Here is a 14,702-nt window from a genome sequence, read left to right as displayed (position 1 = left end):
TGCACCAGATGGCCTCCTCTGCTGAATGCCCCGGATAGCTGAGTGCCCTGGAGGGACAGGGCGTCACTGAGGTCTTCAAGCAAACAGTCTAACAATTTAAAAAAATTGGTGTTCGGCACTGACTAGATGCCAGCACTGTACTGAGTGATTCAGTCCTCACAAGAGCGCTGTGAAATAGGGGCTACAGTTTTCTGAATTTCACAGATAAGAAAATAGTAGCAAAGAGGCTTTAACCAATTTGGCCCGGTCACCAAACCCAGAGGCTAATAAACATTGTCAGCGATGGCTCACGTTTATTGTGTACAGATTATGTGCCAGGTGCAACGCTAGTGCTTTGTAGGAGTTGCTCCATTTAACCCCTGATCAATCAGATCAAGGTTCTAGGAGTATCTTCACTTTTTTTGTTGTTTTTGGCCCGGCCGCGTGGCTTGCGGGATCTTAGTTCCCTGACCAGGGATCGAACCCGTGCCCGCTGCAGTGGTAGTGCGGAGTCCTAACCACTGGACTGCCAGGGAAGTCCCTATCTTCACTTAGAAGAGGAAACGGGTAGGGTGAGGGCAAAACAACATGGCCACAGCATACAAGTTATAAACGGCAGACCCAGGCTTAAAACAAAAAAACCCAGAAAACTGACCGTGTAGTGAAGAATGGAATTAGTTGTGAAGTTGTTTCTTGGGCCAGTCATGTTTCTGAAGCATATGTCATGGCAATTTCTAGAACGAAAGTGACCCTTTGTGTGCCACTTTGTCCCTTTGTATAAACCCAGTCTGTAGCACAGTCAACAGGCTTTCCTCTCCTTGTTTCTGGGCACAGACAACCGGCCAGACAACAGACAAGTCGCCATTCAATGGGTGGGCGGGGGGAGGAAGGAGAGGAAAGCAGGTTCGGGGCGGGGATGGCAGCAACTCTACAGTGCCAGCTTCATCAAAGCCATGAGTTCTCGCCACAATCGAAGCTGCGTCCCCAAAACCGATACTTAAAGGCAAGAAGCTCCCACCTGTGAATCACCTGCCCGTCATCCAGGCTTGGGGAGGAATTCCTCAAGAAAAGAAGGTATGTGATGGGATGCAGCTTGATGATTTCTATCTCATTGTACATCAAGTAGGGTGAGACTCTGAAAAACGCGTAAGTTTCCCCACAAGTGAGGACCTGGGGTGGCCATACACATTCCCCTCCCTGTTTACAGGGATAAGAATTGAGCTCTGGAGGGGAGGATTCACATGAGGAAAGGTAGGGGGGACAGGACGGACTCTGAATCGTTCCTTTCTTGTGACCTTTTCATATTAAGGAGGAATGTGATTGTCAGAGTTTGAAAATTACATGGTATTCCATCAGGTAAATCTTCTAAAATTCTCATGGTTTAAAGAATTAAAAAGCACATCTCTTAAGCCAGAGGAAGGCAGTTATCCATGTGGTTCAGGCAGAAGTTCTATCTAATTTAAAGCAAAGGGAGAGTTTTTCTAGTTGTAATTTAGAAGCAACTTCCCCCTGAGAGCCCAAGGGTCACAAAAATTAGAATAATTTGACTAGAAGACCTCTTAATGATGCTTTTCCCAGTTGGTGGATATTATTGTGTATTTGTTTAATGCACAGTATGTTATGGGGCTGTGGTTAATAGGGAAAAACATTTTTATGTATTTTATATTTAGATTCAGATGTTGAACAAAAGTAATAAAGTATATTCTCAAAAACTCACTCAATGGCCTCAGTATTAAGTCAGATCTAGCCTTATGAGGCTCCCTTTAAAACGTGAGACTAAAGGAACTAGGAAATGAGTAAGAATATCATGGCATTCTTTCTAAGGTGACTTTGTTCAAATTTCATCAGAGTTTTCAGTTTTCCCATGATGTGTATTTTAACACTCAAATATTCCAATCACGTTAGAAAAATATGAGAATGACTTTAATTCAGTCATTTTATTTTAAAACAACATAAGGTATATCTCAAATTCACTTGACAATAAATATCTTAATAAATATAACATAAATAAATATAAGTTCACATGCTTTCATGAACACAAAATTATATAAATAAATATTTTAAAATAAATTATGCTTGAGTGTTTGTTCCTACAAACTCTTTGGTACTGAAATAGCTTATAAATTCTTGCTCTTCTATTAAAGGGAAAAAAAGAAAAACACGTTCTGGGAGGACATTTCCCCTCATCAATTTGCTCATGAAAACTTAAAAATAACTTATCCCTAGTAAATATGAAATAGACTTGATCAAAGGAATCATGTGGACAGAACAGTCACATCCTGCAAATCTGGAGTAATGACTAATGTAAACAAGCATGAGAATTCCTGTACCAGCTTAAGTAGGAACAGGTCAAGCCACCCCCGCCCCAGTTCTTAACCCATGCCCTATTACAATTTCTTTGGTTCCAATATTTATAAAAATGACTTTAGGAGAGACCTCAGCTTTTTAGGAAGAACTCAGATAGCTCATCATTCTGTCGATGGTCACCACACGAATTCTGAAGGCATGAAGAAGTATGCAGAGCTTGACTTTAGTCTTATAAAAATCCAGTTCTTCCAGGGAGGGTTTCTGTGACACAATCTTGCTGTGGGAATTCAGGGCCTAGGAGAATAAATATTGAGCATGACATAGACAGTATTCCAAAATTAAAACGTTCATCCGTAAAGATGGGTGAAGCCAATACACGTCTCAGAGCCTGCATCCCACTTCCTCACTGCATCTCCTAAACCAAATCAAATCTACTCCCAGCCAGATGGGCAGGCAGAACCTGAGAGAAGAAATGCTCATTATCCAGGCACATGGATCTTCAGGGAGCTCTGAAAAGACCCTGAGAGCTATTTAGAAAATCATCAGTGGGAGTTGTATTTTAGCAAGGAACAATTCTGTTAAGATGACATCTGCTGTGATATGTAATTAATTTTTATATGTTACATTAAGAAGCGGCATCCTTTTCAGAACGGGGAGGTGATGGGTTGCTATTGATTGGAAACTCTCAGTCAGTATCAGACCTGTTGACTAAAGACACTTATTCGTGTGAGATAAATAAACCTGACAGTTTGAGCCCTTTAATTTGATAACACAATGCAAGACCATATATTTGCACAATGATCAGCAATTTTGCTTGTACTTCCTCACAAAAAGCCTAAAAGAAAGGTAGGGTGGGTAAAGTCATCCCATTTTACAGAGGAAGAAACTGAGGCACAGAGGGACAAAAGGTCTGGGCATAGTTGTCTGATTACTGGTAGAACTGATTCGACTCTTGGTCCTGAAAATGAAATATCATCTACAACTCTCTAGATGGTAACATTCTTTGATACTTGCACGGTGTTCACTGCCTTTCAAACCAGTAATCTGGTACCCCCCAAAAAAAAAAATTAAAAAAGGGTGAATGAAATAAATTTCTTTTCAGACAATCATTTCTGATGCCGTATTTTTATCCCATGCCCTGGCCAACATGGCACTCACCCTGCTCTTTCTTAAGTGGATAATTCTGTGTTTTATGTTAGCATCATGTGCTATGGTGATTCAGAAAGTTACAAAGCATGTTCTTGTCTATGAGTAACTGTGGCTGTCCCCAGGTGATAGGTCATTCTTTTCTTTCATTCACATTTTGGTTCAGCACGCATCATATCCAGGCACCAGCCCCGCTTGTCTTCTCTAGCAGTATTTGCAGATATGCATGCCAGCCCCTTGCATGTACATCTCAGAGGCTTTAGAGATGCATGAGAAGATGAGTGCAGTGGAATCCCTTTGATGGGGGTTTAAATCCTGCCTCTGCCGCTTCCAAGCTGTGTGACCTCAGACCAGTGGCTAACCCTCTAAGCATTGGTCTCCTCATTTGCACAGACCCCAAGTGGTTGCCAAGGGGACAGCATAAGGAAATGTATGCACCTTTGCCCAGAGCCTGGTGCGTACCGCATGGTCCACAAGCAGGAGGCTGCTTTCCTTAATGTGACCTGCTTACGTTGCCCTCTCTCTAGAGGGTGCCCCCAAGGCTGTCTCCCCCAGTATGTAGCTGGCTTCAGAAGGGGGCATTTCAGGCCTCCCCCAACCCAGGAAGGGCTGATGGTATACCCCTTCATCACGGACCCTGGCTGGCGGTCTCAGCATGAAGAAGGCCTTACCTGCATCAGCTCAGCAATAGCCGCCAGCATGTCCTGATCCACAAAGATCTGCCTCTTAGGATCCATCAGGAGCTTTGCGTTCATGGCCTGGAACTCCATGTGGTACATCTTCAAGTCCTCATAGATACTGCTAAGGCACAGGGTCTGCATAATACGACAAAGAGGGGAAGGAACTACTGAGATGGGCTAAAAACGTACCCCCCCTTCCCCTGCCGTTGCATTTGAGGCAAGAATTTTGTGTCTTACCGTCATAAAAGAGCTCCTTCTGGAAGACAGGCAACTCCCATTCTAGAAGAAAAAATAATCAGATATCAATGACATGAATTCATAACATGAGCTAAAACCTTCAATTTTCTGACTTACAGTTATTAAAGAGGTCTCTCTGGAAGCCAGGCAACTCTCATTCTAGAGCCAAAAAAAAAAAAATACATCAAAGACATTAATTATTAATTCTTAATGTAAATTTTTCTGACTTTTCTTCTCAAACATCTTTTTTTTTTTTTTACTGTGGTAAAAAATACATGTAAAATTTACCATTTTAACTATTTTTAAGTGTACGGTTCAGTACTGTTAAGTATATCTCACACTGTTGTGAAAAACCACGTTTTTATAAATTTTTTTTCCAAATTGAACTTCTACAATGGGACCTGTTAAAGTCCCATGGTGATGGACCCCAGAAACATGCACATTTTTGGAAGAAGACGAGGTCTGATGCACAGCTCTTAACTGTATTACAAACTTTGGGAGGAAACCCCTCTATACCGTGGCTAATTCCAGTGGTAAGCAGGCCTCCACTGTGCTGGTTCTATCTTTGGTGATATCTTCATGATCAATCTCTTCAGAAGTGCAGGAGTAAAATTCTAGGGTTTGTCTGGCCTGTAAAACATAAAGAGAAACCCAGTTTACAAGATTAATAAGGCACCCAGCTCCCCATGGCACTGGCACCAAAGCTAGAGCCGGCTGCCCTTGACCTCCACCTCTGATCTGTGGGAATTTTAGGGTCTTCATAAGACAAAAGGAAACAGATCATTTACACTCTCTCTCCATCCCTCCTCCCCTTTTGCTTAGGACACGTTTCTCTGGATGATATGTTTTTCCATTACGTAAACACTATAAATCATTTCAACAGGCTGTGCTAATCAGCCTCTACACCACGCTGTGACACTTGCTTCTGGTGAAAACGTTGTTTTCCTTTTGTCAGCATGGCTGTGTTTTATGAATATCTTTTTCAAGAAGAGCTTCTAAAGGGGGACTGTTAGGTCACTACATGATGAACATAACAAACATGCAACCTTAAAGACAAGCGGAGATTTAATATGTGGTGTACACACACGCGCGTGCGCACACACACACACACACATGTCATCTTACAGGCATGTTAACTATAATTATGATATTGAGAAGTCGATGACTTTTTGATTGAAGAGCGAGATCATTGTTGCATTTAACAAGCCTGATGTGTGCCAGGCACTGTGCTAGGTACAAAGGAAGGTGACAAAGAAGGGGACTATGTCATGTCCCCAGAATTCCAAGTTCAGCTGTGGAGTCAGGCAAGTGCCCAAATGACCAGGAGACATGCTGGCAAGTGAGAAGGGCTGAGAAGGGTCAGAAGGCTCTGGGAAGGGGGTGGAAAGGAAGCAAAGTCTTCCCCAGAGATGGGGCATCTACAGAGGAGGGGGAATTTCAGGCTGAGGGAACAGCGTGAGCCATGAATCAAAGCTTGAGAGTACAGAACATGCTGGGGTACAAGTAGTAAAACTCCTGTCTGTGGTAAGCAGAATAATGCCCCTGCCAAAGATAGCCACCTCCCAATCCCTGGAACCACAGACTAGGTTATGTTACGTAGCAAAGGCGAATTAAGGTCACAGATGAATTTAAGGTTGCGAATCAGCTGACTCTAAAATAGAGAGGTTATCCTGGAGTGTCTGGGTTGGTCCAGTGTAATCACTGGGTCCTTATAAGCGGAAGAGAGAGGCAAGAGAGTCAAGCTCAGAGTGATGCAGCATGATTAAGTCTCATTTGTTGGCTTTGAGGATGGAAGGGGCCCACCAAGGAATGTGGGCTGCTTTTAGAAGCTGGAAAAGGCAACAAAATTGGATTCTCCCCTAGAGTCTCCAGAAAGGGATACAGCTCTGTTGACACCTTAATTTTACTCCAGTGAGACCCATTTTGGATTTCTGAACTCCAGGGCTGTAAGATAATAAATTTGTGTTGTTTAAAGCCACTAAATTTGTGGTAATCTGTTACAGCAGCAATAGAAAATGAATACACTGTTCCTGGAGGTGGTCAAGCAGATCGAGGCAGCTGCTATCCCGAGCAGGTTAGAAAGTTAGATTTGCAATTATACTTCAATGAGAAAAAAAAATCTCCAAATAACACAATAGTTTTATTTCCGTGATAATTGCTTTCCTTTATTCCAAAATGAAAACGGCGACTATCTCTCTATTACTATTGCATGGTTAAAAAAGAGGACCTTCAAGAATCTATAAAATAGTGCCTGGCATACAGTAGGCACTCAATAAGTACTTGTTGAATGAAAAAAATGAATAAATAGAGCCAAAAAAAATTAGACTTGAAAATGTGGGCCCACTGCTATAGTTTTTCAGATCTTTTCAGGAGAAGCTGGAAATTTGGATCCTTATATGGGAGGTCTACTTTTTCAGTGGCATGAAACTCAAAAATCAGAATGAAATAAAAAAGACATGGCTAAACTCTACAGATCTGTGGACTAGATATGGCCTGTGAGTCACATGCATTTGCCACCTCTATTTTCTCTGCAAGTAGCCAGCTGATTTGTTCTGGCAAAACTGATGCAGGAATCATATTAAAAAATCAAATTGAGTTCGGCAATCTTTCACCTTTGGTGCTGCATCTGGGAGTAGAAGAGTCAGCTTTTTCACATAAAGCATCTATTTAAATAGGAGCTCCTAAATTTTACCCATATGGAACCTTTCTTTAGGAATCAAAGCACCTATCTCTGCAGTTTTCACTTGGTGAGCTGCCTTTTTAATTAAGATGGATTGAACTGTAAGGAAAAACTGGCAGCAAGTTATGAAAGATTAGAAGGGGAAAAAAAGAGTTCTTTAAGAAGGACTCGTGGCATTGAGCTTCCTTTAAGATATTCATAAAGCAACAAGCTAGAAATCTTCAAGGAAGATTTACTAGAGAGCAAGAAGGCGAAAGGACATCTTTTAAAACATCAGTCTTAGGCCGTTGCAGCAAAAGCAATAGATGTTGGAGTGCTTTTAAAGGAAGAAAAAAAAAATTTTTTTACATTAAAATATGAAAGCTAAAAAGATGACTGAAGCTGTAAATAAAATTAGATAACTCTCTCCCCAGAAAATGAAGCCTGGATGTGCACTGTCACGAGCTCCCTGAAATGTGATGCTCTAGCAACAAGCCGAGTCACCAGACTGGAAGCTGGAGAGGAGCATTAGACACAAGGCTAATTCATCTTCGCAAGCCCTGGAGCACACAGGCCGCCCCTAATAGCGGTTTCCTGGATTGATAAGTATGTCAGAGGAACAGTGTGGGCCTGACACAATTCCATCTCTGTTGGCAGGCTACAAGGAACACTGTAAGTATCCACTTTCCTCTGTGTAGACACAGCCCAAACGAATGCCATTATAATTTATTACCCCTCCTGCTTTCTCTGGAGACACAGTTTCATTGCAACTCTTTAGCTAATAGTTGGGCCACGTGTAAAGTTCCCTCTTCTTCTCTTTTTTTTTTTTTTTTTGGGGGGGGGTACACGGGCCTCTCACTGTTGGGGCCTCTCCCGTTGCGGAGCACAGGCTCTGGACGCGCAGGCTCAGCGGCCATCGCTCACGGACCCAGCCACTCTGCGGCATGTGGGATCTTCCCGGACCGTGGCACAAACCCGCGTCCCCTGCATCGGCAGGCGGACTCTTAACCACTGCGCCACCAGGGAAGGCCCCTCTTCTTCTCTTGACAACTCCTGATTAACTTCCACAATTTTCCTGCAGTTCCTTCAGGTGACCAGGGGTTCGGAGATGCCCCTTCACTACAGAGGCTGCTAAGTGGGAACCAGGACATTGAAAAGCTCACCTTCTCAAGGGTGTTGCTGACGGCTCTCAGCAGGTTTTGGGAGTGGTTGAGGCACTGGAACATTCCGGGGCCCGCTGTGGTGGCGGGTAGGCTCCTGGCCAAACTAAAGTGGTCCAGGTGGTGGAGGAGGACCAGGGTGGCCACAAGGAGGAGTCCTGAAAGGGAACGGAGGGGCAGGATGAGCTGGCCTACCTCCATCTTCCATCTCTTCTGGCCATCTCCACCCATCCACTTCTTCTGGGCACCTGCCTCCCTCCACCCGTTTCCAGTCTTCCTTCAACAACTGAAAGATGAATCGGGTTCTTGCAAGACAGCGCTCTGTGCTAGCGTTAGAAACCTACTCGCTGTCACGGCCACCTTGTGAGTTCAGATAGGGGTGTGGACAGAGTTCACCCAGAGAGAGTCTCCATTTCAGGAGGAGGGAAAGTGAGGCCAGGTGGTGAAGCGACCCAGTATTTTGTAAGCAGTGGGGTGACAAAGCCTCGCTTTGAAGCCGGCTGGGATCTGCCCTCTTAGAGCTGTAGCCTAGGACCCTGGGCAAGAAACCATCCCGTGGGGCCTCCGTTTCTCATCAGTGAAGTGGGCATAATACTTAGCTCACAGGGCTCTTTCAAGGTTAAAAGAGACGATATCCTATCGAGCGCAGGGTAAGTCCGCAATGCCTTTCCTCCTTTCGTTCTCCTCTGCCCGAAGTTTGCTGACTGCTTTCCAGGCTCCGCGGAGCCTGTCCCAAGTTTCTGCCTCCTCTTCCCGGCCGCCGCCCCTCCCCACCCCAGCGCCGAGCGCTAGTCTCGGGCTGGTTACTTACTGCGAGGCGGGCACATGCTGAGCGGCGCTGCGGGGGCACCGAACCGAGCGGGCAGCTGGACGCAGACGGGTGCACGCGGCAGGTGAGGGTGGTGGCTGGAAGGCCGACCCGGGGGGTCACATTTTTATAATTGCCCGAGGCGCGGCAGGACTTTCCCGGGACTCTGGTCTCTTGCTTTCTTTCTCTCTCTGTCTCCTCTCTACATCAGCTTCTCGGTGACACGTGGAGTCTGGCCCGCGGGGCTTGCGGCGCTTTCGGATTAACTCCCAGTGCGCCCGGCCGCAGTCGTTCCGGGACGGCCCCGCCGCCTCCGGCCTGGCCCAAAACGAAAGAGAAATTCGCGCAGAGTCGCGGCGCGGGGTCCCCGGGCAAGCCCGACCCCTGGCCCTCACCCTCGGACGGCCCCCGCCCCCAGGTACCCACCCCTGGCCCCGCCTCCCTGCAGCGCCCCCTCCCGACGGAGCGCCGAGTAGGGCCACCCGCTCTCCATCTAAATCCAGGATGAGCCCTGACCTCCGGCCTGGTTCTGGAGGGGGGTGGGCAAATCATTCATTTATCATTCCTTTATTCAGATAGTCCACGGTGTGCCAGGTGCGGGGCACCCAGCAGTGAACAGGTCATTTTGGGGGCACTCCCACACGAAATCTGACTCAATGTGTTTTGTTCCTGGGTACCCTCTTAAACACGGAAAGGGATGAAAATCAGACTGGCTATGCAGTAACTACTCTCCTAGAGAATCCAGTTTTTTTTACAGTGTCCAGGAGAGAATCGTTACAATTTAGTGGGATGGATGTGCAAGGTCTTGGCAGGAGAGGCCAGAGAGAGGGCACGTCAGCAGGAGCAATGGGGGTGAGGGGGCAGCAAAAGCTCCCAGAAGCAGGGGGCTGCGACCTGAATGTTGAAGGGTGAGTAGGCATTAGACCGCTTCCAGTGGGATGGGATGCAGGTTCTAGGTTGAGGGAACAGGGATCGGAAGTACAGTCAAGGAAGGTAGAGGGAGGTGGCGATCTAGCGGTCCTATACAGGGTGTGAGGTTGGCGAGGGTGATGGGGCTGTGCCGTGAGGGTAGTAGATGCCGTGCTAAGGAGTGTACATTCTGGTGAGGGTGGTGGGGAGCCTTCTAGGGTTTTAGGCAGGAGACATGGTTGGATTTGCATGATGGGAAGATCTTTCAGCAGTAGTATGGAGGATGGATACCAGGGGTCAGGAGTGGGAGGGCGTGGCCAAGGCCCTATTCAGAATGGAGGGTGGGCAAGAGGGATACTTAGGGTGGGGAGGGACCAAGACTTGGTAACTCCTCAGGTGAGAGGGATAGGAAGGTGCTGAGAATGGCTGAATGGAGGTTGTTCCAGTTCCTGCACAGGGGTTACTGTGAGAGGGGAGTGAGTTTGGAGGAGACACTGAGAAGTTCCACTTTGGATGTGTTGGGTTTGAGGTTCCTGTGGGACTTTTCAGTTCACTCATTTGTACCACGAGCATTAGTCACCCTGGGTATGTGTGAAAGGGAGGGGTGTGTTTGGTCACCCACTCAGCATCTCTGATGGATCTGACTGCACTAAAGTCCCAGGACTTCACAATGGAGCTGCCAGTGCCCACCTTTGTGCAGATGCACTAAACTTGGATAGGGATAAGCCTTTTGGAATACAGGAGAGAAGAGAGGGTGCTTCCTCTAGGTCCCTGTTGAAGTCGGGAAGGATGAGGTAAGCCTTGGGATGTTACCATGAACACTCGGCAGGGCCAAACTTTACTGAAGATGGAGTGATGAAGCCAACTAGGAGAAAGGAGAAAGCTGTGTTAACCCCTTGTCTGATTCAAACTCTCTCTGTTGTTGGCATCAGTCCCCCTAGCAGATCATCTGCTCAAGGGTGATGAGGTACCCACCATAGGGACTTGTAGATCTGTGTAAAATGGGAGCAATAGTTGATCTCCAAAGCTCCTTCCAATGCTGCAGTCTGTGAATTACCCCTTGGGAATAGAGAGCAATGCATCGTCAGAAACAATTGCATCTAGCAGACTGTGTGAAGCAAATGACAGGTGCTGAGCTGTGTTGTTGCCATAGGAGTTTAGGATGGAGTTAAATGTACTTAAGTCAGATGAAGTCAAGTTTATCACAGCTGAGCTATTTCTCCCTTGGAAGGGCCACCTCCTATGGAAAAGTAATTTCTGCAGCATAAATGAGCATAGGGCCTCTGCTCAGAATGGATTCTTGGCCACCAGACACAGTTTTTGCCTATACTTTTGTGAAAGTTCTCTGATGTGCTGCACATCCTTTAGCCAAGATAGAACAACAGCCTTCTTCTGGGATAACATTACTTTTCTATAAGAGACATTCTTTGCCCATGATTACTACTACATGATATCTAGCATTGTACTGGCAGTCTTGGCCAATGCTATAAGGAAAGAAAAAGAAATGAGAGATTTAAAAACCAGAACATAAAAGACAAAAGTGTCACTATTAACAACAGAAACAACAGATCAAATACTAGAACTAATAAGAGAATTCAGCGTCTTCACTGGATACAAATACCTACTTTCAAAAATCAACCAAATTTCTCTACATCTGCAACAACGAATTAGAAAATATAATAACAAATAATATACCAGATAATAAATAGACAGTAATAAAAAGAAAATACCATTCACAGTAGCAGCCAAACTATAAAGCAACTGCCTGTAGATGGAGAGGTAGTACAGTGGTTAAGAATATGGACTCTAAACTATTTGAATCCAGGTTCTGTTAGTTACTTGCTGTGTGTTCTTGGGCAAGTTACTTATCTCTGTGGGCTCAGTTTCCTCGTCTGGAAAATGATGATAATAAAAGTACCATAGGTTTGTTGTGATTATTACATGGGTTAGTAGAAACATAAAATAGTCTTTGGAGAAAATTTAATCGAGAACATAGAGTGATTTAATTTAAATGGGAAACACATACCCTTGGGTGGAAGATCTTGAGATGTAAATAGCTCAAGTCTCTTCTAGTTAATTCACATATTCAATGCAATTGCAATACAAATTACAAATAACTTTTCTGAAGAACTTAATAATAAGCCTACTCTAAAATATATGAGAATAAAAGCCCATGAATATCTAAGTTAAGCTTGCAAAGAATAATAAAGATGGGGGAGTAACCCGACCAGATATAAAGACATAGTTCAGAGCAATAATAAGAAAAATAGTGTTTGGCAAAAGGACAGCCAAATGGACCTTTGAAACAAAATAGAAAATTACAGACAGATTCATATATATGCATATTTAGTATAAAGATACAATAGCACCCAGGACGATCAGGGAAGCATGGATTGTTTACTAGAAAATTCTCACTGTAAGGTGAAAAATAAAACTGGACTCCAACCTAAAACAACATACAGAAGTGAAGCCACTTGGAAGTAGGTTAAAGACTAAATGTGAAAAGTAAAGTTATTACAATAGTAGAAGAAAATGTAGGAGGCTATCTTTGTCACTCAAGAGTGGGAAGGACTTCTTAAAAACATCAAAGCCCCAAGCCATAAGTGAAATATTCGTAAATTTGATTATATAAAAATTAAGAATTTCTGTAGTATAATTTCCTGTTAACCATCGACAAAGTTAACAGATAGCTGACAGACTGGGAGAAGATATTTTGCAATGTCTAAAACCAATAGGAGAGTATACAAGGAACTCCTACAAGTCAGCAAGAAAAAGAAACCCCAATGAAAATGGGCAGAACTTAGGAACAGGCAGTATACAAAGAGGAAACCCCAAAGGCTAACCAGCATCATGGGATGCTCAGATATATTATAATCTGAAATATGTCAAAGAAAATAAGAATAAGGTATAAAATGCCAAAGAAAATAAGAATAAGTTATCACTTTGTACTTTTTAGACTGGCAAAAATGAGTACATTGGATATTGACAAATGTTGGTGAAATGTAGGATTCTAGGATCTTTTCTATAATGCAAGTAGACTGATGCAGCTATACTAGAGGGCATTCCGGCGTCTAGCTTTGGTCAGATTAAGTATATGCATACCTGATGACCCAGCATTCTATCTTGGCATGTACATCCCAAAGAGATTCTTATACAGGTCCATAAAGCCTGTATATGAAGGTGTTCTTTAAGTCACTGTTCGTAGTGGTGGGAGTTGAAGGCAATCTAGTTGCCCACCAGTGGGTAAATGAGTAGGTGAAATGTGAGGGATCCACTTCATGGAGTACTCTGCAGCAGTTAGAAATAATGGACTATATGTACATGCATCAATATGGGTAGGTCTTTAAAACATAATACTGGGTAAAAACATAAAGATAAAAACAGGGTAAGATCTGTATATAACACTAGAGGTAGACAATTAAACCTCTTGGAGTCAGATTTGTTTGGGAATACAAAAAAATTTGGATTTTAGAAACTGAAAAGGTAACATCTCATGATTGAACACAATATTTCTGCAGCAAAATGTAGGAATGGTTACATTAGGTGGATGAAGGCTACAAATAACCTCACATCCCATGAGTCATATTTTGCTGCTAAGTGAGCTTAAGAAAAATAAACCTTTGGTGTCCAAAGCTGGGAGGTTTCAGAATTGTAAGTGATTGTGGACTTCCATATACTTTAATGAGAAGAATGTATTCAAAATTGTACACATTACACAAGGACACCTGCAAACAAAAAGATACATGTTAAACATATTAGGATAGATCCCATTGAGGAGTGATGGGAATGAGAATAAGGAATGGAGATAAATAAAATATATAAATATAAGTATACACACATATAAAAGAAGGGACCTGTGATGTCATGAATTGAAGAATACGATCAACTTAATCCTCTTCATCTGAAGTCCTTATTCTGCCCAAAATGTTGATAAGTAAAGACACCCTTTCTAAGCAGATAACTTGATAGTTGTTTGCAAACTTTAATTGTAGTTTAGTATATTCAGGTAGTTTTTCTATTAGTCATTCCTTTCCCTTTCAGTTTGAGCAGTGGGCCAACCTGAGATCTCACCTAATAGATCCATCACTGGGAATCAAAGATCTTTTCAGGAATTTGGCAGAACGTATTAAGGCTCTGTATCAGAGTTTCTCAACTGGAGGCAATCTTGTTCCCCAGGGGACATTTGGTAATGTCTGGAGAAATTTTTGGTTATCATAATGGGGTAAGGGGGTTGTTACTGGCATCTAGTGGGTAGAGAATTGATGCAACATGTTGCTAAACATCCTACAGTACACAGGATGGCTCCTCGCTTCCCCAAACTAAAAGAAGTTATACCATCCAAATTATCAGTAGTGCTGGATACCTGCAATAGTACTAAATATCAGTAGTAGCTCAGGCTACCTGCTTTCATCATTATTCTTCTCCATGAGTAGACATGTTCATAGTCATAGGCTCTGAACAATAGACTTGGGACTGTATCTCTGGTGCCATAATTTAGAGTGGCAGCCCATTCTTGGAAGAAGTGAGATTCCAAAGAGACTTGTGATCAGTTGAAACTGTAAATGTGAATCTGTAGGTAGGTATTGTAAACACTAGCGTCCTTCACAATATAGCAAGGACTCTACTGTCAGATTTCCTGCAGTTCTATTCTATAGGGGCTACTGAATTTGAGCATAAATCAGCTGGTGTTCGCAAGCCATCTGACAGTGTGGGGTCCAGTACAGCTCTGCTCTTAAAAGGTGACCTGGGCTTCCCTGGTGGCGCAGTGGTTGAGAGTCCGCCTGCCGATACAGGGGATGCGGCTTCGTGCCCTGGTC

The 14,702-nt window shown here is 43.8% G+C and overlaps 1 protein-coding gene and 1 long non-coding RNA gene across 3 annotated transcripts in view; one reads left to right on the top strand and one right to left on the bottom strand.

Annotated features, from left to right (window-relative positions):
• Nucleotides 1-1,915: 1,915 nt before the first annotated feature.
• Nucleotides 1,916-9,373, bottom strand: IL12A (interleukin 12A). The gene is made up of 7 exons (XM_067737881.1): nucleotides 8,980-9,373; nucleotides 8,172-8,326; nucleotides 4,866-4,979; nucleotides 4,467-4,508; nucleotides 4,350-4,391; nucleotides 4,104-4,247; nucleotides 1,916-2,580 (listed from the first exon to the last, which is right to left on the bottom strand). The coding sequence occupies exons 1-7, from the start codon at nucleotides 8,993-8,995 to the stop codon at nucleotides 2,425-2,427; spliced, it is 669 nt and encodes a 222-aa protein (XP_067593982.1). The 5' UTR covers nucleotides 8,996-9,373; the 3' UTR covers nucleotides 1,916-2,424.
• The window catches only part of LOC137224857 (uncharacterized), a 22,504-nt gene continuing 16,701 nt past the window's right edge, over nucleotides 8,900-14,702 (top strand). Inside the window, exons 1-2 of one of the 2 annotated variants that reach the window (XR_010943537.1) lie at nucleotides 8,900-9,061; nucleotides 9,188-9,394. This is a non-coding gene — a long non-coding RNA (uncharacterized lncRNA). The remainder of the gene's footprint in view (nucleotides 9,062-9,187; nucleotides 9,395-14,702) is intronic. The other variant, XR_010943536.1, reaches the window with a different exon arrangement.

The sequence above is a fragment of the Pseudorca crassidens genome, chromosome 5 (genome assembly GCF_039906515.1).
Source record: "Pseudorca crassidens isolate mPseCra1 chromosome 5, mPseCra1.hap1, whole genome shotgun sequence".
NCBI lineage: Eukaryota > Metazoa > Chordata > Mammalia > Artiodactyla > Delphinidae > Pseudorca > Pseudorca crassidens.
The sequence above is the reverse complement of the archived record's forward strand: the minus strand, read 5'-3'. Positions and strand labels throughout refer to the sequence as shown.